Source organism: Acipenser ruthenus, chromosome 19, assembly GCF_902713425.1.
Source record: "Acipenser ruthenus chromosome 19, fAciRut3.2 maternal haplotype, whole genome shotgun sequence".
In the NCBI taxonomy this organism is placed as follows: domain Eukaryota; kingdom Metazoa; phylum Chordata; class Actinopteri; order Acipenseriformes; family Acipenseridae; genus Acipenser; species Acipenser ruthenus.
The window spans coordinates 7,758,166-7,779,078 of NC_081207.1; the positions used below are offsets into that span (position 1 = coordinate 7,758,166).

Sequence of the window (20,913 nt, forward strand, 5' to 3'; positions counted from 1 at the left end):
AGAAACAGAATAGAGTTATTTTGAAAACAAAGGGGTCTTTATTATTACAGTAATCAAGAGCAAATTTACTTATCTTACTCAAGGTGAAACCCTTCACATAACAAATGGGTCAGGAACCGCTATGTCTAAATGAATAACCATTTTTCTCATAGACTGCAAGATAAGTATATATTTGACTATATATATGAGTCCCCGCAATATGAACACGACACTGTATTGTTTGTTTGTAATACCACTCTGCCTCTTCCGCCTTTGTGGTTTGGGGAGGGGAAAACTTGTCATCTCTTCAGTGGTCGTTATGATGTCACCGAGCATGTATTGTAATTTAGATGGTATGTGCACGCATTTTGACCCAAGCCAGCTTAGGTCCGAAGTGGCAGTGTAAATGCAGCAATAGTGAGACTGGCCCAGACTGGACCCAGGCTGAATGGACAGTTTCACACACCAGTGGAACAACACCACAGGCGTGGCCCTGCATTGTTTTGTCAACAGAGACTTCAGCAACTTTTCAAAAAGGCGTTATTTATTTTAAACTACGACTGGAAATCAAAGTTAAGCTTCAAACCCACCCTGCACCACTGTAAGTGCCAGTAGGGCTCAACATACTGTATATGTATACTCCAATAGAACTTAATTATGAGTCATTCCATGACAAGTCCGAAAATCCAGACCAAATGTTCCAGAACTTCAAAACGAAGCGCAATTATCAGGTTTGGTCAATTGGTCAATTTGGTCCATCATACTATAATCCCCAAAATCGCAATTTCATAGCTGCTTTATTTTCAGGGAAATTGAGTGAAAAAGTCAGGTTTAAATGGTAATAACTTATTAATTGTCTAAACCATAGTTTAATACTAACACGGTGTTGGATGATGCTGCATTAAAAGTAACTGTCTTACAGTAACTGTTTATGCCTCAATCTCCTCCAATGGACACAATGAGGCTGAATTCTAATATGTAACTTGCATAAAATCCTGTATACCATCCGAATTATCATATCCAAAAAAAAATTACAGTGGTGTTCCTGCTTACTCCTGAAGTTAACCATATCATTATACGGCAAACTAGTGAAGAAACATGTTTAGCAACACTGGCCTTTATAACGTGGCAAAGAAGAGCCCCAGAACGTAAATACATTAACGGTAATTAGCTTAAATCACCTCATGTTTGTTTTAATTAAAGACTGCTCTTTTAGAGTCAGTTTTGAGTAATTAAATAAGGTTTTTTACTTTTCGTAAGAGGTTTCCAATTTCCCCATTTCTCAATACTCGAATTATTACATGCTTTTATGTTGTATTAAAAAACAAAGGTTCAGTTTTTGTGACTGCCATTTTATTTTCAGAATGTTCAATGTCAGAAAAGGCCCAGCATAACGCTGTCCTGATTCTGTTTAATTGTTTCAACACCGCAGCATCAACAACAATCAAACACAATGTGAAGGAATGTGCCCCCCCTCCTCCTGTACTCTCTCCCCAATACACACATTCAAAGCTGCATTAAGTCCCTGTACCTTAAACTCATTATCCCCTCCTTGTAATGTAAACTCATTAGGGAGTCTCGCGATCAGCTCGTGAGCTGGCTGATAACATCTTTTATTCTTGCAGTCATGGAGGTGGGCAGGTTACCTTGTCCTTAAGTATTTAACACCCACCTTCCCAACAAGGAGACCTTCCGGTCTATTCAGCCGAGCTTAAAAATGACCTTTAATCATTCAAAAGGGGCCCTCCCTTTTTTTGTCTTAAAAAAACATGCAGTAAAGACATTAATAGAACATAATAGCTAGAATTCTTTTGTAATGCTCATTGTAAATGGTACATTGAATAACTCATGCATATATACAATTAAGAGCAGCAGTTATATATGCTGACAAACCCTATTAATATCACTTCAAAAGGAATTGAAGAAAACTGTGAGTTGACTTTATCAGGTGTTAACCTAGAAAAATAAAAATTAAGACACAGGAGTGCTGCTGTATGAAATATGCCTTCTTTGCTGTGGTATAGGTTTCTCCATAGCATTCATTCCCTGGGTGAAGTCCTCACTGACGGGCACACTTTACTTATGAGAAATCCTCACCCACCTCCACTTGGCGACCTTTGGCTTCAGGAAGGTGAGTCCCAGCCGCTGAACAAGCTTCACCCCCAGCTTGCGGAGGATGGTCTGGTTACTCTCAGACAGCTTGCAGTTATCAAGGCACTGGAGGACCGTGGGAGCTGCAGGGAGAAGCAAGAACAAGATCATCCCCCGGAATCTAAGAGGACACTCAATCAGGAAGGAACGTTGGAACATGCAACACACACTGCAACACATATACACTGTGCTGTATATAAGGCCTTAGCTGTTAGCTGTTGGTCAGGTAGAGGTAATAAGGACTAGAGAAGTGTTAAAAAGACACTACTGTATTAGAAACGTTTGACCTGCCTGGCATACCATCTAAAACATATTTATCAATATTATACTGTATGCATACAAAAATTATCCAGAGTGATTAATGTTTTGATACACATCATGCAGTGTTGGTTGTGGGTGGGTTAAAAAAGGCAGAGTTGCTATTATGTACTGTTTGACTTACCGTAAGGTAAGAAATCATCCCTTTTTCCATGCTTGAACAACTGAGCCTGTAAGAAAGAGAATATTAATTATTATTTCTTTCGTTGCTTTACGTATACCAGTGGCTTGTGCACTCAAAAGTAATGAGACTATAATGAGAATATTCAAACAAATACGGCCTGAAATGCATTCGGAGACAAGAAAATGACAATGTTTGTATTAGTTACGAAACCAGAATTTGTATCTGGATCCGAAAGATATCCCACAAAGGAAGGCATAAATTACGGTCTAAAATAAACAACATTCTGTCCTTTGTCACATGGTAATTTGATGGGGTACCAGGTTTGTTTTACTCCTGAGAGATTTCTTTCCTGCCTTATTGTATTCATTATTTCATTTTAATTTAATTCAAAATAAATGAATATTAGTTTGAATTTTAAACATTATTTTAAACAGGAAAACCCCATATTCTTCATAGCACTAATGAAGACTACAGAGAATGGGTCTCTAAATCAATAGAGTAAAATATACAGAGAGAACTTGTTTGTTAACGATAGTCTTCCATAGTTTGTCCAGATCTGTCCATTTAGTTTGCTTGTTTCCCAGGAGTTTTCTACAGGTACAAGCTTCCTGCCAAACCCATCTTTCCAAAATGAGCTCCCAACCCTCTTAAATCTGTGAACCCCATAGGTATGGTTCACAACACCTTTGTTTCCTTCCTCAGTGGTGATCTAGACTGTCAGGACTATTAGTCCCCCCAAGAAGTCCCATCTAGAAAACTCACAGTTGAAACCTATGGCTAGAGACAATCAGTCTTCCATCAAATACAGCAACACACTAATTAATCACTAGGAAATTGTGACAGGTTAGCTGGTGGTGGATGACGTCAGGCCAGGAAGCAGTACACAAACACAAGATTGCGGGGCAAAACTGCATGGCTGCGCAGTATATTTATTTAATAAATATAAAGTAACAAAAGACTTTTAAATAACAAAATAAAACGGCTCAATGGCCAAAATAAACACAAACAAACAAAAGATACGAGTACCTTCAGGATGATTTAAAGTAAGTAGCATTAGTTATGTGCCTTTGCAGTTTACATGCGACACGTCTCTCTCCAACTCATACTAAAACACTCTGAGAGCGAGACCTTATATAGCAGGTGGTCAGGAACTAATGAGACAATTGGCGATTATTTATCTCGTGACCACCTGCATTCCACACGTGAAGGCAGGGAGAGGAAGTTAACCCTCTCTCTACTGAATCAACACAATATTAAATAGTGGATGGCTTTTCGTCAGCCCTCATAAAAATACAATATACAATATTTATAACCCACCACCACATACACAACCAAACCCCATTAATAATTACAATTACAATAACAGACACAACAAAAACAGTAATATTAAAAAATTATAATAATAAAATAATAAATGCCCAGCATACATAGACATATTTACATGGGGTGGGGTCACCCTGTCACTGAAATAAACTGTTTGAGGGAATGTTAGTTTGGCAACACATACAAACCCCCATGTATTCTTTGTAGGTCCCACTTGTAATCTTATCCCTGCACTCAAGTTTAGGCATGCTTTCCAAGGCTGGTTTCCAAATTGTTTTTATTTTTACCATAGCACAATCTGCTTTATCGATCCTTAATGCTATATTTAATTTAATAGTAATTTGCTTCAAATGTGAGTTCCTGTTTCTTTTTAATTATTACGCATGGTTCTTATTGCAATGCCTCAATACTGTAGTTGTTATTTTCTGATAGGTTTGTGTTAAGGTGCATTCACCTGGAGTGTAGGTGCTGCTCTTTTGTTCTAATTTCCTGTCAGGACCACCTACTGATCTTTAGAAACAACTCTCCTTTAGTTTTGCTGGCAATACACTGCTGTGCACTAGATGGCGCTGGCACCTACTAATCAAAAGTAACTACATATGTCTATGGCAGGCAACTGGAACTCAACAGGAGCTCCTGATTTCAAAGCACCTAAACAAAAAACAATACGCGAGTCATTGCCACATAAACCACTCAAACATAAACTGGAAGGAAACTTTAACATGGACACCATTAGAAATAATATGGTGTTTGTAAAAGTGCTCTGGGGTATTCTTACAGAGAGAGAGAGACACTAGAAATGGTTGTTGTTATTAACTGCCCTTTGAACTTTAAAGCCCCAGGACACTGTTAAGATTTCTGAGTGAAAAGGGGGAAGTTTTCAGGTAAACTGGTCGGCCAGGTTAACGAATCACCTCGTAAAAACACGTTATCTGACAGCTCCTGTGAAGCTGTCTATTCAACAATGTTGCTTAACACTCTTTTGAAAAGTTTCAAGGCAGGAGAACACTTGAGCGAAGAGCAACTGGGTCTCGAGTAGTTCTGAGATAACCCAGAAAAACACTTTCTGCCACTGACACCCAGAGCTTCACATATTTATGTATCAGTACATTAAAAAAAACAGCAGCCCATGGCAATGCACCTGTTGTCTTTAAAACAACCATAGTTCCTGTATTTCTTCTCACTTCTCAGAAACGTTCTTAATATTTAGCAAATTATTATTTTGTTTTATCCAGAATTCTAAGGTATAAAGTGTAAGAACAATCAAGTATTAGCACTGGCCGAAACATTTGTTTACTTGACTTAGTTTCCCCCGAACGAAAATGTGTTTACCTTTTTTTTTTTTTTTTAAAAGACTGAGATCAGATGTTGCATATCTTCATGGCCTTCCTTCCTCAAATGCTCTAATTCTTGGCTGAACTTACTTTCATCAAAGCCTTAACAAAAGATTGCTAGTCTTTTGGGTTTTTCTTTTAGTACTGTACTGTAAACTGCCTGGGGATGTATGCTTTAGTGCCACACAAATAAATCAAACAGATTGTACAATTGTCTGGATGACCCTACTGTATGAAGTTTGGTGGTCCAGAGGTTAAAGAAAAAGGCTTGATACCAAGAGGTTCCAGGTTCAAATCCCCAGCTCTGCCACTGGCTCTCACTGTGTATGACCCTGAGCAAGTCACTTAACCTCCTTGTGCGCCGTCCTTCGGATGAGACGTAAAACCGAGGTCCTACTGCAAGTGACTGCAGCAGCAGTTGTTGATGCATAGTTCACTCCCTAGCATGTGTAAGTCGCTTTGGATAAAAGCATCTGCTAAATGACCACTATTATTATTATTATTATTATTATTATTATTATTATTATTATTATTATTATTATTATAATAATAGAGGGGAAGCTGGTTTCAGGGTTAGGAGCCCCAGGCTCTACCAAGGGTTCTGTCAAAGGGCAGAGAAACCAGCCATTCTATCCAAACCAGTCCCACCAGTGCACAGGCTCACACGCCACATTCCTTTGAAGAAGCTTTTTTTCAAATGACAAAAAAACATATAACAAGAATTCTTCTTTGACAGAGCACCCCCTGTGGTTTATTTGGCCATTGCAGAAATGTTATTAGTTCTTACAGCAACACCAATAGAACTTTCAGACCCTAATTCGAATGAATCCAACCAAGTCCTTGGTTACACTGGCTTGAACCAACTCCAAAAACTGCTTGCTGTTTTCCAGACAAAGAAACTGGCTCTAGTATATTCTTATAAGGATTTCACTAATTTTCTTCTTTCTTTAAATTGAAATATTCCTATGGTTAAATGTCAATGAATAGAAAATATAAATAAGGTATTCTGAGACCACCTTCCTCCAAAACATTGTCTAGTAGAGGTTTTACTGGTAATAATTTAAAATGATAGAAAAACAAAGACATTTCCTAAATGGACAAACCGTATAAATTTTCCAAAGGTCTAACACCACATACACAATGTTAACACACTTTCATGTCATAGACCCATTCCCCAAACCAATGACGGTTTCTTCGTGAAGGTCCTTGTGTCCTTAATGATGATTCAGCTCCTCCTGGCCTCTCCCAGTCCTTCTCTCCAAAAGGCCACATTGAGAAAAGGTATGCCGACATAAGCTAAAGGTTCATACTATATAAATAGTGCACTCACTACCCTGTGAAAGATAAGTGCCATTCTAGGACTGTGTGTGACTGCCTGTCAAAAACAACCAAAAATAAGAATCTTTAAGAATAATAATAATAACAATTAAAGAAAAAGATCCTCAAAAGGCCAAACACGTTCCAAACAACCTTAAAGTCACAACAGAAAATATGAAGTCGCTAAGGCGACATTTTTGCAAGCAGCCAGTTACTGCCTCAGGCTTTCTTTTGATTGAACCACAGGTCCCCTTTTTACAACAAAAAAAAAAAGCTAAAAATCAGAACATGCTAACATCTGACTGTCTTCCATAAGATTATTACACAACATTCCATTTTGCTTATAATAACTATTCAAAAAAATCCTTACACATTAATGAAATCATATTCTTGCACGTTTAGATGCCCTGGGCTATTGAGGACTGAGCATCTCTGTCACGCTACAGGAGTGTCTTGCACTGCAGCATTTTAGGGATTGTCATCCAACATTTAAATTACAGGGCTCAACAAGTCTATAAACGCAAGGCTTTATGATACTTTCAATAGCAGACTGCATACACACACACACACACTAAGCATGCAAAAGGAATTTTACAAGTCTAGCTTCAATGTAAGGTGTGGAAGATACTTTCCTGTACAGCTTTTGGTTAATTTATAGATGGTGATGATTGAGGACTTTATGGAAATTTACCTTATTTAAAAAACATATCCGGTTGAAAAACAACACTTTTGATCACTCCTTCCTGATCACTTGTATACTTGTACATTCCTAAGATTTAATTTCGTACCTGTTTAATATTATATTACACATACAGTTTAACTTCACTATAACTAACTTCTTATAACGAACCCCCTTTTTCTAACGATTCAAGCAGCAAGAACAGTTTTTTTCAATGGAAATGAGTCCTATTAGAACGATCACTTTTACAAAATCTACCCCAATAAAACGATCTCGGTAGTGACTGACACTGAACTTTCTCCAGTGTGAATGTTTTATTCTCTCAGTGAAAACAAAGACCTTGGTAGGCTAATTCGAAGATAAGGCTGATTCATAGATAACCTATTGTAGTGCGAAATCACGTGTGACGTATGCAACCGTTGCCATCTTCACACAAACTGCAACCATGGCAACAGATTGAAACAGCGTGCATTGAGAAAAGCACAAAAAATATGAAGCAATCTACGCAGGATATGTTTTTCAAGAGAAAGGGCATATAATGACTGTATTCAGCATGTACCTTTTACACAACCGACAATACAAATATCATCCCTTCAAATCAAAGCACTACTCTTTCCATGCCGTAAAAAAAACACAGTCAATAACACATACATACACACACACAGGTACTCGGTATAATGCCAGATAACAGAAATAATAAAAGGCCTTGATAAACCATGCTGGTCCATATATGAGAAGTACAACAACAGTTTATTTACTTTAATATGATCAACTGAATGTGTACAGTATACAAAATACACAAGCTTTTAAGACCACAAAGGTCTCTTCATCAGGTAGGAACTGAGGTAAAGAAAGTTCCTCTTACAGGTCAGTTCAGCGTCACAAAATAAATAAAGAGCATTCTATACTTCAGTCTGACCAGAAGAAGAGAACTTTCTGGTCTCGACAGCTCACAGATTTTTCACCTATTTCACATATTCAGTTGATCCTATTAAAACATATCCCCATTACTTTGTTGTACTTAAGCAATTGAGAACAATTTGCCCAAAAATGTAAATAGCAGGTCATTTTAAGTTTACTTCAGCTGATGAAGGTTATAATCATGTAATGACAAGTCTGCTTAAAAATAAATAAATAATAATAATTGGAAGACCTACAAATATGGGAGCTCCTACGGATTACACTGATGTAGTGTCAAGGATCAAACTTGTTTTTCAGCTGCTCAATTATATTAGACTACACACGCACCTGGTTTGAAACCATGAACCAAAATAAATAGGCGATTGTATTTCATTTAATACTTCCTAGCAACGGCTTTAAGTATGGTACCTGCCCAATTGTACATTAAGGAAAAAAAAAAGGGTGAGGGTAATTTAATCATGACTGCTCATTATCAGGTGTATCTGGTAAAGAGAGGTGTAGTCAAATCACGATTCTGCAGTTGATGCTACCTGCTCACGGATCACCTGCTGTTACACATAAAAACTTAGCAGGTGCACAAGTCCGCTCCAAACCCTGCAAGCCCCAGCATGTCCTGCGGCAAGACCATTAATAAACCACACTGTGTATACAAAGCTCAAATTCGTCTTTCTTTCATAAGGTCTGCTAGGGGTAAAACCTATTACCTGATGTGTGCGAGTGAGGACACATATAACTGATCCAGTCATACTGCTGTGTGTTATAATAATACAAGAGGAATACAAGATTCTGGCAGCGGTACATCAGGGCTCATTCTGTATAAACCAAAAAGCAGACATTAGAGCATCATTTGAATGCATTATTAACCCCGAGGACTTGCTTAATACCTTGGAATCTCTCTAGAGATAGTTTTCCCTTATTCAAATGCATGCAAAAGATTTTAATGAGCCAAGTGCACTGGTAGTAAATGAATAAACATGTCAGCAACACACATTCCCTGTCACGGCTCTAAATCCCAAATTCAAAATAAGCTTTGACTAAATTAGAAAACGCGGATTTTTAAGCAAGCAAATAACGTCTTAGTATTATGGTAAAATACATTAAAATGACTTATTTACAGTAAGAGGAGTAACTTGGATACAATGTAAGTGTTCTACTTCTTAAATAAAAAAACGTTTACCATTAAAAATGAACTGCACAATCCAGTGAACTTTGGAAACAGGTCCTCTTATGATCACACAACAGTAATTGTATCAAAGTTTATTCTTCCTATTATGAATCCATTATGCCTAGAGACTAAAACTGGATTTTAGGCCTTTAAGGTTTGTTTTCATTTGTTTTTAAACCGACCACAGTTTCTAAACAAACAAAGCTATTTCTACGACTACTACACCACGAACGTTGGCCAGAGGGCTTGTTTTGACACAGTAGGACTGCAAAATGGCTTTCCTGCTTTGTAAGATTTATTAAAGAATTTTAATAAAGTTGGTATTTAAGTGTTTTCAGAGTTACTTTTTTTTTTTTTTTTTTTTTTTAATCTAAATGAAATGTTTCTATTTTTTTGTTAAGTATGTGTAAAACTACAAAGCAGTATGTAATTCAATATGTTAACGTAACATTATTCAGCAGGTTTCATACGACTTTATGCAGCAAAATTAATTCATTATATTAAGTGATGCAAAACTTTTGGCCATAGCTGTACATTAAAGAACAGATTTGTTTTAACCAAACGACTGATCTTTTTCAGCTGGTTGCTGTGTTACTCAGTAGTCAAGAATGCACAAATTCAATAAACTGCAGTGAAACCTCGCTAATAAGGCCAGTCAAGAGACCAGCAAAATGTGGTCTTAAACGGGGGCCTCACTACTGAAGGTACATCGTCCATTTATTAAAGAATTTTAGTAAGTTGGTATTTAAGTGTTTTAAGAGTTTGACAGCATGTTGATCTTATTAGTAAGGTCATTTAAAAATGTCTTGATATATTTTGGACTGATGATGGTAGCCTAAATACTGGTAGCCTAATTCAGGCTGCACAAAATAGCAGCCCTTGCTAAGTGGATTTCTGAGTTTAAAATAAAAACCTGTTTATTGTTCACCTGTTGTACTGGAAACAAGTGCCTTTAAACTAAACCAATCCCAGCACTGGAATTTCAGGAAAGTGAGCATAATGGGATTGTTAGAACATGTTTTAGCATGTAGCAGGTAAACACTCTGTGACCTAATATGTACTTTCGGTTGGCTTGGGCAACAGTTTCACTCAAAAAAAAAAATGTGGTTACAGATACTAATTTTTGGGCACAGTCCTGCATTAGCATGATTAAACTGTCAGGCAACAAAAAAAAAAAAAAAAAAGAAATGACTGTGTGTTCCAACATTTCATTACCATGTCCTGCATTGCTTAAAATACAGAATAAGAGCTACAGTATAATAAAAAAGTAGATCACCAGAACTTATACCCAAATGTAAGTATGACATACAGTGTATACTAGAAGTACGGATATATTGCAATCTGATACTGTGCTAAAGTATGTCTTTTGCAAGTTTTGTCAATTGGATAAACATGCAAGAATGTAAGTCTGACTTACACACATACAGTGCATGCGTTTTCATCTCTGTCACCACGATAATAATGCACTTTAATGGGCTTTTGTATATTCTATGTACCCTTATATTTCTATTGCTCTTAGTTTCTACAACATACAGAAATTACATAGTTGATACTTATTACAAATCATGTTTAACTTGTGGTTTAAAGAATGACAATCAGTTATTTACGTTTTAGCAATGTGTGTATTACCCTAGTATTCTATTCCTGGTCTTAGAAACAGGAGAGGATAAAGTGGGTCAAATCAAAAGTGCTGTGTTTAAAGAAATGTGCTGTGCATTGATACTACCAACACTTCAGAGAAGCAACCAAGCATCAAACATTATGGGGTTTATAGAAGGTGTTTTTAAATATGAACCTGTAGCTTACAACAGAAAACTACTTTGGGCAACAGAATCACTCAGCTAACAATCTGTTTTAAGATACAGCATGTGCATTAAAATAAAGTCACGCATCGTAGATATTACTAGCTGTTTTAAATGGTAGCCAAAAGAACATATTGAGACGAAAATATTCCTCTGGCGCACCCTAGTGTCTGCTCTGCAAATGCTAGCACAGAAAAGCTTTTTTTTTTTTTAAAAAAAAAAGGGTAATTAACAAAAAACAAACTGGTTCTCAATGCTTAACAAATAAAATTAATTTACGAGTAAAATAATCAGTTTAAAAGAAAAAATACATCTGTTGGCCCCATTGTGTTCAGTCTGCTAGGTCTGCTTATGAGGTGGCTGTCACACTGGTGCAATGTTTGAGGCTGGAGTGTTACCAGAGACTGCAGCATGCCGTCCACCACCACGGTCCCCTCCATGGTCTGGTAGGAAGCCTGAGACAGAGTGGAGAGGTTCCAGTCCAGGAAGTCTGCCAGCCTCTTCTGCTTGACATCAGGGCGGATAACAAACCTGGGGAGAGCAACCAATACTTAACATTAAAGGACGAAAAAGAAAAAGTTTACAAACGAGAGGAGGACATTCAGTCCATCGTGACGAACACAGTGCCAAGCTCAAAAGGACGATATATATATATGTATGGTTCCAAAATGTATAGGGACCCCCCTCCACAATCAATAAACACTGGGGTGTCATACTATTGGTATCTGTTGCAGAGGGTGTCAAATATACTTCCCTCATCTCACCCTAGATGGCAGCAGTGGAGAAAGCAACGTCGTAGTGTTACGGAATACATTTTGAGGCTGTTGCCCGTCAAATAGGTCAACTATTATATTCACTCTCAGTAAGAATCAGAGAAACAAGTTACATGGTTCCAAACCCTAAGTTGGCTCTATCTTGAGAATCGCTCTGATGAATTTAATGAAACTTTCCATGAATATTCATAACAAGGACTAACTTCTCAGTCAAGACCTATTTTTTTCATCAAACCAACGCATTACTGGCTAAGATATTGAGGGCTACATCTTAGGAACTGCTTGACCCATTTTGATAAAAACCTTCATGGGCTACAGCCATGAAATGCTAATCCACAAGCCATGGAGGATCTGCGTGCCACATGATCATGCATTTAACTCACTCACAAAAACTTAGAATCAGCAATGCTATCAATTGGATACTGGTCTTTTGTTTCATTAATCCCAAGGCAACAATGTTATGGGTGACTAAAATTAAATTAGGTTGGGAGTTACTCCACCTTGCAAGAGAACACTTATGCCCCAACACGCAGTTTCATTATCGTCATTTTTATGGGTGTGTTTATAAAAAATCTATATACAGTACACCCTCGCTATAACGAACCTGTTGGGGTCCAAGCCCTTTGTTCGTTATATCGAGGGGTTCTTATAGCGAAAGGAAACAAAATGAAGGATAGACTGCTGGAGTAAGTTAATGAGATGATATTGTGAATAAAAGTAGAATTACATGTACCTGTTCGTTTCATCATGTATGCAGTATTCTGCTTTTGCTTTATCCAATTCATTAAAGAATTAAAATTGCAGTACAAAAAAAAACACACAAACTCCCAAATTAAAACTGAACTTTTATTCCTAATCAACGCGACATGAAAAGTTAATCAGATCCTCAATATTTTTTTGTTGTTAATCAATTTTGTTTTGGGTTGCTGAACAAGCCAAAAACTAGTGCTTTTTGACAGCCTATATTCACGACAAAGATATTCCTGCGTTACCTACTGTTTCAAACGCAAAATAAAATGATTTTCATTTCAGAGGCAGTTACACAGCCTGCGTTTCTTATTAAGACAAAAGAGTTGACTTCACTGTGAGGTGGCATCCCGTGCATACAGACAGGGATGTTGACAGTGTGTATACATTGTAACAAAAATCCTTAACGCTATAAGAATGAGCCTTCAGTCGATTCAGGGCCAAACTCGATCTTATTACACTAATAAATGATCAAAGACAATCTGCCAATTGTTAACTAACAATTAACAGGTCGCTGTGGGCCATGACCTACACCGCTAAAACTAATAAAATTTTTTAAGGAATCTCAGGGTGTAACTATTCTGTCTCTGTTTATTCGCTTATCTCTCTGCTTCACAACAACAACCACCACTCCCCCTTGCACTGGTCTTTAGCCAAAGTTAGTCCCGCCTCGTCCCACTCCACGGCCAATCACCAGCAGCTCCTGTAGTCCATGCCTGTCGCCCATAGGCTGTTCGACTGATGTGAAACACAGTTTTGATGTGTGCTTTGGATCGCTGTCGTGTTGGAACGTTCAGTTGCGCTTTAAACCAAGTTTTGTAGAGGAGGGTTTCAGATCATTTGCCAGTATCTTTTGGTATGCTATGGAATCCATGTACTGGAACTAAATTTCCTGTGTCATTAGAGGAAAATCAGCCAATAGAAGGATATTACCACCTCCATGCTTGATAGTAGGTATGGTGTTCTTTTCTTTGTACGTCTCACCAGACTTTCTCCAAACGGAACGACTATCAGCATGACCAAATAGCTCGATTTTTGTTTCACCAGTCCACAAAACCTTTGACCAGAACTCATATCCATCATTCAAATGCTGTTTTGCAAACTAGAAGCGATTGTCCTTGTGGCTTTTTCCTTGGCCTGCGACCATTGAGACCTTCACCATGCAATACTCGACCAATGGTTGAAATGGAAACCCCAGTCCACCTTGCGGCCAATTCATTTTGGACTTTCTTTCTTCCAAAACGAGGGAGCTTTGTGACAGTACTATGAGTCTTGTACTTCTTGATAATCAAAACAATAGCTGAAATTGGGACACTCAAATGCTTGGAAATCTTGTATCCTTCACCAGCTTTATAGACAATAAATGATTTTCTGTCTAAGGTCTTCAGATAGCTCTTTGCTTTTTCCCCATATTGACTTATTGGTAATGACAGCAATCATCCTATGCCTAACCCTTTTATACTCTCTAAGAATGTTCACCTACAATCCAGCATTTTCTAGACTTTTCTAGAATTAGGTTCTGCATTATCATACTGAAATTTCTAGCACCTTGTCGACAATACTATCATAGCATCATAGTGTATGAATACTTTTGAATTAGCATTTTTAGCATTAGGAGTTTTGCAAAAAAAATTGCTGAAATAAATAGTTGTAGACATCTATTTCTTGTAACTTTTCCTCATGCACAAAAGCAAATGTTTTTCTACAAAAGATTTTTTCCTAAAATTCTTTGTTTTCAAGAAATTTCTAAAATTATAAATTTCCATTGGGGTACGTAAACTTTTGACTACAACTGTGTGTGTGTGTGTATATATATATGTATATATAGATATAGATACACATACACAGTAGTGCCTCCCTTTAAATGTTAATTAGCCGTTGTTAAGCTGTATCTGCATCCTAATAAAGAGAAAACTACTAATTAAAGACTTAGTTTAAGATAATTTTTTTCTTTGCTACAAATCAAGGTTTTAAATGATGGACTTGCTGTCAGTGTTTTTTATGCTGAATAGCAAATCTGTCAGGACAACTCTGTTAAACGAGTGAAAATAACAAAAGTACAACCATAAACTAGGCGACTGCAAGAATGAAATGCAATTAGGATCAGCGATGAGCAATTAGTGTAATTTGTCACATTTGTTTGAAATAACTAAGTGAAACAGAATCAGGCTCAGTCAAGATATTGACAAGTGATATTGTTTTGTAATTAACAGCTTTTTAATTAGTTTAATCAGGAAACAGAATCAGCTCAAAATAAGTGTAAAGGGACGTCATGTGATCAAAAATAAAACCTGAAAACTTCAAGCCCTATATATCTATACTGAGCATCAAAAGAAACTTATCACTTATATTTGAGCATCAAAAGAAACGTATCACTTATATTTGGATAAAATTCACTAGATGTGATCGAAAAATGATAAACTCTGTTTTAGAGCAGGTGTAGTGACTTTTTATTGGGCTGATTAACAATTGACATCACAAACATGCTGCAAAATGATCTGTCGATCTTGGGCAGGTGACTCTTGGTCTCCCAGTTCATGGCCTGTCATTGACACTGTGTCTGGTTATACCGTCTCGCCAGGTTTGAAATTGCTGGCTGTGCGCACCCAAGACGGTGAGTCACAATGCGCTGCCCAAGTCCAGCCTCCATTTGCACGAAGGTGCTGTTCTCTTGACAGACATGTTGCTTATTGTTTTTTTGGGGGGGATTTTCTTTATTACTTTTATTCAAGCTTACAATTCAACAGCTGAAATCTCTCCATATCCAGTGTTCAATTAACTGTCTCACTAATTAGGTGATTAAGTGCATATGCTTTAGTCATAGTCAGTCAAGCGTGTCATGGTCAAGGATGACTGATCGAGTGATTAAAAAGAAACAAAAAACACTTAGTCAATGTCCATCATTTATATACCTTATTTTTTTTCGAAAATAAACATGTTATAATAGAGAAGTTTATTTTGATGCTTGGTGTATATATATATATATATATATATATATATATATATATATATATATATATATATACAGTACTGTGCAAAAGTTTTAGGCAGGTGTGAAAAAATGCTGTAAAGTAAGAATGCTTTCAAAAATAGACGTGTTAATAGATTATATTTATCAATTAACAAAATGCAAAGTGAGTGAACAGAAGAAAAATCTACATCAAATCAATATTTGGTGTGACCACCCTTTGCCTTCAAAACAGCATCAATTCTTCTAGGTACACTTGCACACAGTTTTTGAAGGAACTCGGCAGGTAGGTTGGCCCAAACATCTTGGAGAACTAACCACAGTTCTTGTGTGGATTTAGGCAGCCTCAGTTGCTTCTCTCTCTTCATGTAATCCCAGACAGACTCGATGATGTTGAGATCAGGGCTCTGTGGGGGCCATACCATCACTTCCAGGACTCCTTGTTCTTCTTTACGCTGAAGATAGTTCTTAATGACTTTCGCTGTATGTTTGGGGTCGTTGTCATGCTGCAGAATAAATTTGGGGCCAATCAGATGCCTCCCTGATGGTATTGCATGATGGATGAGTATCTGCCTGTACTTCTCAGCATTGAGGAGACCATTAATTCTGACCAAATCCCCAACTCCATTTGCAGAAATGCAGCCCCAAACTTGCAAGGAACCTCCACCATGCTTCACTGTTGCCTGCAGACACTCATTCGTGTATCGCTCTCCAGCCCTTCGGCGAACAAACTGCCTTCTGCTACAGCCAAATATTTCAAATTTTGACTCATCAGTCCAGAGCACCTGCTGCCATTTTTCTGCACCCCAGTTCCTGTGTTTTCGTGCATAGTTGAGTCGCTTGGCCTTGTTTCCACGTCGGAGGTATGGCTTTTTGGCCGCAAGTCTTCCATGAAGGCCTTCTGACCAGACTTCTCCGGACAGTAGATGGGTGTACCAGGGTCCCACTGTTTTCTGCCAATTTTGAGCTGATGGCACTGCTGGACATCTTCCGATTGCGAAGGGAAGTAAGCATGATGTGTCTTTCATCTGCTGCAGTAAGTTTCCTTGGCCGACCACTGCGTGTCCTCAATGTTGCCCGTTTCTTTGTGCTTCTTCAAAAGAGCTTGGACAGCACATCTGGAAACCCCTGTCTGCCTTGAAATTTCTGTCTGGGAGAGACCTTGCTGATGCAGTATAACTACCTTGTGTCTTGTTGCTGTGCTCAGTCTTGCCATGGTGTATGACTTTTGACAGTAAACTGTCTTCAGCAACCTCACCTTGTTAGCTGAGTTTGGCTGTTCCTCACCCAGTTTTATTCCTCCTACACAGTTGTTTCTGTTTCAGTTAATGATTGTGTTTCAACCTACATATTGAATTGATGATCATTAGCACCTGTTTGGTATAATTGTTTAATCATACACCTGACTATATGCCTACAAAATCCCTGACTTTGTGCAAGTGTACCTAGAAGAATTGATGCTGTTTTGAAGGCAAAGGGTGGTCACACCAAATATGAAGAAGATTTTTCTTCTGTTCACTCACTTTGCATTTAGTTAATTGATAAATATAATCTATTAACATGTCTATTTTTGAAAGCATTCTTACTTTACAGCATTTTTTCACACCTGCCTAAAACTTTTGCACAGTACTGTATATACTGTGTATTATATATATCACACACACACACACACACACACACACGCGCGCACTCTCAGTAAAAGATTAGTGGGTTCAGTTCAATTCCTTAATTTAGCCAGGGAGAAAAAACTGTTGAGAATGACCAAGAAGGCTCAAACTGCAGAAAACGTACAATAATGAACATCCATCATAGAAAAAACAAAAACAATATTGATGTAACAGAATACAACAATACATATGTTAAATCACAGCAATACAATCCAGACCATTAAATGCACATTTAACAATCAATCAGTAACAGATCCAGTTTATGACTAAAAAGATTAACAGAAAACAAGTGGATCTGTAAAAATCCTCTGTAAAACATTCCAGCTATCTGCTGCAAATTCAAACAAGTGTCTACCGAAAGAAGCTGAAAATCGTGAAACTACTTTATACAACTTTTTACTCTTGCAGGGAAAATACTCAACAATTAAATACAACTGAATTAAATTGGTTTAAATTACTGTATTATGCTGTACTATACTGAAACTAAGGAAATGTTTGTGGTTAATGAATAAAATATACACTCTGCATATATGCAACTTCTTAAAAATACTGTATTAAAATAAGTAAATAATATGGTTAAATGCCATGTTTTACCAATAGAGGGCACACGTTCATTTAATTCAAAATTGGTTCAATTATAGTAGACTGAGCAGAAGTATGTTTTTTTTTTTTTTTTTTTAAAGGATTTCAGAAGCTTGTTAACTGTTAGTGATAATATAAGGTATATTGTTTTTTTTCTGTAGGCAAGTCTACAGGTTTAATTCAAAGATGGATAAGACTAGCTAACTATCAGGTATTGGGGCCCATTCATTACTTATGAAAAAATCATTCAGTACACTTTGTATCCCATTTAAGTCTGTATGCTGGAACCATTCCAGCATGCAGACTTAAATAATTTAAAGTATTGTGTTTATTTTATTGAGAATACATATATATATTCTTTCTATTCCTTAAGGATATTATCTTCAAATATTGCTCATCCTTGTTAGACAGCTTTTTGGGTCTTCCAGTCCTGGGTTTATCAATTACAGATGATGTTTCTCTATACTTGTTGATTATGCTTTGGATACCACACCTTGAAAATTAAGTGATGAGAACTATTTCACTCAATGTTTTTCCTTCTTTATGCAAGTCAAGGTTGTTATAATAGTAGAAAACACTAGTGGAGGCTTTGCGTAAATTGTTGATGCTCATAATGCATCAGAGTAGAAAAATGCAACGTCTAAGACTTTTGCACAGGAGTGTCTATATTGTTGCTGTGCTTAAGCTGCATCAATTTACAATGCTAGCCTGCCCTCTCCTGGTTAGACCCAGTAATTACAGTTGTGTCAAACTATCATAAGCCCTTTTCACAATGGCATGCTCTCCCCAGGTCACGACCCAGTGTCATGCAGGTCGGCTACGCGATTTCACACTGCTTTTTGAAGAAGCAGGGTCGACCTGGGTGACTGAAGCAAGTACACAACGCATGTAGCAATGTCCTGGAAGCAGCTTGTTACAGACGCTTCCATCCAAGCTTCTCTGGATTGAATCGTCAGCCGAAATGTTGATTAGAACAAATGTTTCTCCATCCCTACTGCAATCTGGCTCATGATGTGTCTCAATCAACAAAAATATGGCTAAACAGAATAAACAGAAATGTTCATTGTGGAAGTGAAACCTTCATGCAGGCATGGCTGGTAGTTACTTTGTTAGCTTACAAACGACCATCATGCATTTTGTTTCGCTCGACCCGGGTCAAAGCGTGTCGACCCACATCCAGAGGTCGGTTGCTGTCAACCCGGGTATGACCCAGGTACGTGGTTTCCCACTACACAGGATTGTGACAAGGGTAGGAGCGCCAGTGTAAAACGGGCTATAATCTTCTCCAATCTGTTGATACCAAATTGGAGAAACCACAAAGTGAACTACAGTATTATAATTCTGAATCCACTGTAGTGTCTATGAATCAAGCAATAATACCCACTATATCAGGCATAACCAAGCTGTAGAGTGTATTAGTGCTGTTATAAACCAAAGAAAAATCTTGTGAAATACATTTTTAAATATGTTTTCTTACAGGACAGATAACACTTACTTTGATACCAGAACAGCAGCAGCATCCCTTGCCTTGTCACTAACAGTCAGGTAAGACTGAAAGAAATACACAAGGGAAAAACAAATTCACCAAAACAAATGGTATACAGTTGTGACTTTAAAGGAGGAACAAAAAATGTACTTCCATTAGTTAAATGGTGTCCTTATTTTTTGCTGCACAGACTTTATTTTTCAATTAGACCAGGGTGAAGCCTACTTTTCCTGGAACGCCACTACCAGCGTAAGGATAAACACTGTTTCCTGTCAGTTCACTTCCTGCGTAGCAGATATTAGGAACCCCCATACCCTGTACAGAGTGCAACATACCGCCCTCTTTGTGTGTGAGAGAGCAGTTCCATCCCATGTCCCTCCAATCCATTTGTCTTTTATATTAAGTATGAAGAAAAGTTGGTAGAGAAATAAGAAGTGCATTTTTTTCTGTTTTGGTCCACTCAGCGTTACTTCTGTTTTATTCCAGTTTGTTACCTTAGCAACAGTGAGAATTCGATCCATGATGGGCACTCTGGCCTGTCCGCTCTGTGCTGTGATGTTTCCATCGAGGCGAGAGAGATCGAAAGGAATCAGGCACGTCATGGACAGCCACAGGAGCAGCATGTAGCGGGTCTCCCAAGTCTGAAAAATATGCAACAGTGTGTTTCATTTTTCACCCCGATTCATAATGTCTAATTATGTTCCCTCACCCCAAACCTCCCCACAATGAAGGCTAGTGGGCATCAAGCCGGTCACCTCTTTACACCCAAAAGATCGACAACAGATCCATCGGCATGTAGATGACAAACGCAGCCCCAATCAGTGTCCACATGAGTCACAAGAGGCCAGGCCAGTAAGGACCGCTGTAAAGTTGGGAGGAGAAACACTCCCTGACAATTTTGCCTCCTTAACTTGCAGGTGCGCCAGAGCCAATGTAACACACACTCTGTGAAATCGCTAGTATTTAGAAAGTAACCACAATTTATAATACTGAAATTAAAAAATCTTTATGAAAAGTTTATCACATGCTTACCTCATAGCCTTTGGGATCTTGCAGGCAGAGGAGATCCAACACAGGCTGGACATCGGCAACTTCATGAGGAAACAGTCTCAGAAAACACTTGTTACCACGCACCTGCCAAAGAAACAGACTCCTCGTGTGACATGTATTAAACAGGTCACAAACGAACACACTGATTTCATACAGCTACTTCCCATCCCACTTAAAAACATTAGAGGGTTTACAAGTAAGTAAGGAGATAAAGTAGCATAGAACAATTCTACCATATAGAACACTGCAATACATTTTGTTTACATCAAATATAAATTGTATTAATTAACACTACTGTAATCAGTGCATATTTTTTGTGTTACCATTTTGTCTATTATTTTGCCATATTATTGGTAAACTCCTGATAAAGTCCACTCTGCATATTATCACTGTTTTTGCTCAGTTATTAAATGGATTTGACAGATTGAGATTCAATTTTGGAATCTGATGTAGGAGTTCACAGGTGTCTGTAGGTAATTTTGCTGTGGGCTTCAGAATTAACAAAATCATAGTAAACCTGCTTTTAC

At 37.7% G+C, this 20,913-nt stretch overlaps 1 protein-coding gene across 1 annotated transcript in view; it reads right to left on the reverse strand.

Moving 5' to 3' along the window:
* tbcd (tubulin folding cofactor D) overlaps positions 1-20,913 on the reverse strand; it is a 137,661-nt gene that overhangs the window by 113,796 nt on the left and 2,952 nt on the right. The window contains exons 5-10 of the mRNA XM_034040536.3: positions 20,369-20,470; positions 19,831-19,977; positions 19,346-19,401; positions 11,512-11,644; positions 2,573-2,618; positions 2,081-2,213 (exon numbers count right to left, since the gene is read on the reverse strand). Of these exons, the coding sequence (XP_033896427.2) occupies positions 2,081-2,213; positions 2,573-2,618; positions 11,512-11,644; positions 19,346-19,401; positions 19,831-19,977; positions 20,369-20,470 (617 nt within the window). The remainder of the gene's footprint in view (positions 1-2,080; positions 2,214-2,572; positions 2,619-11,511; positions 11,645-19,345; positions 19,402-19,830; positions 19,978-20,368; positions 20,471-20,913) is intronic.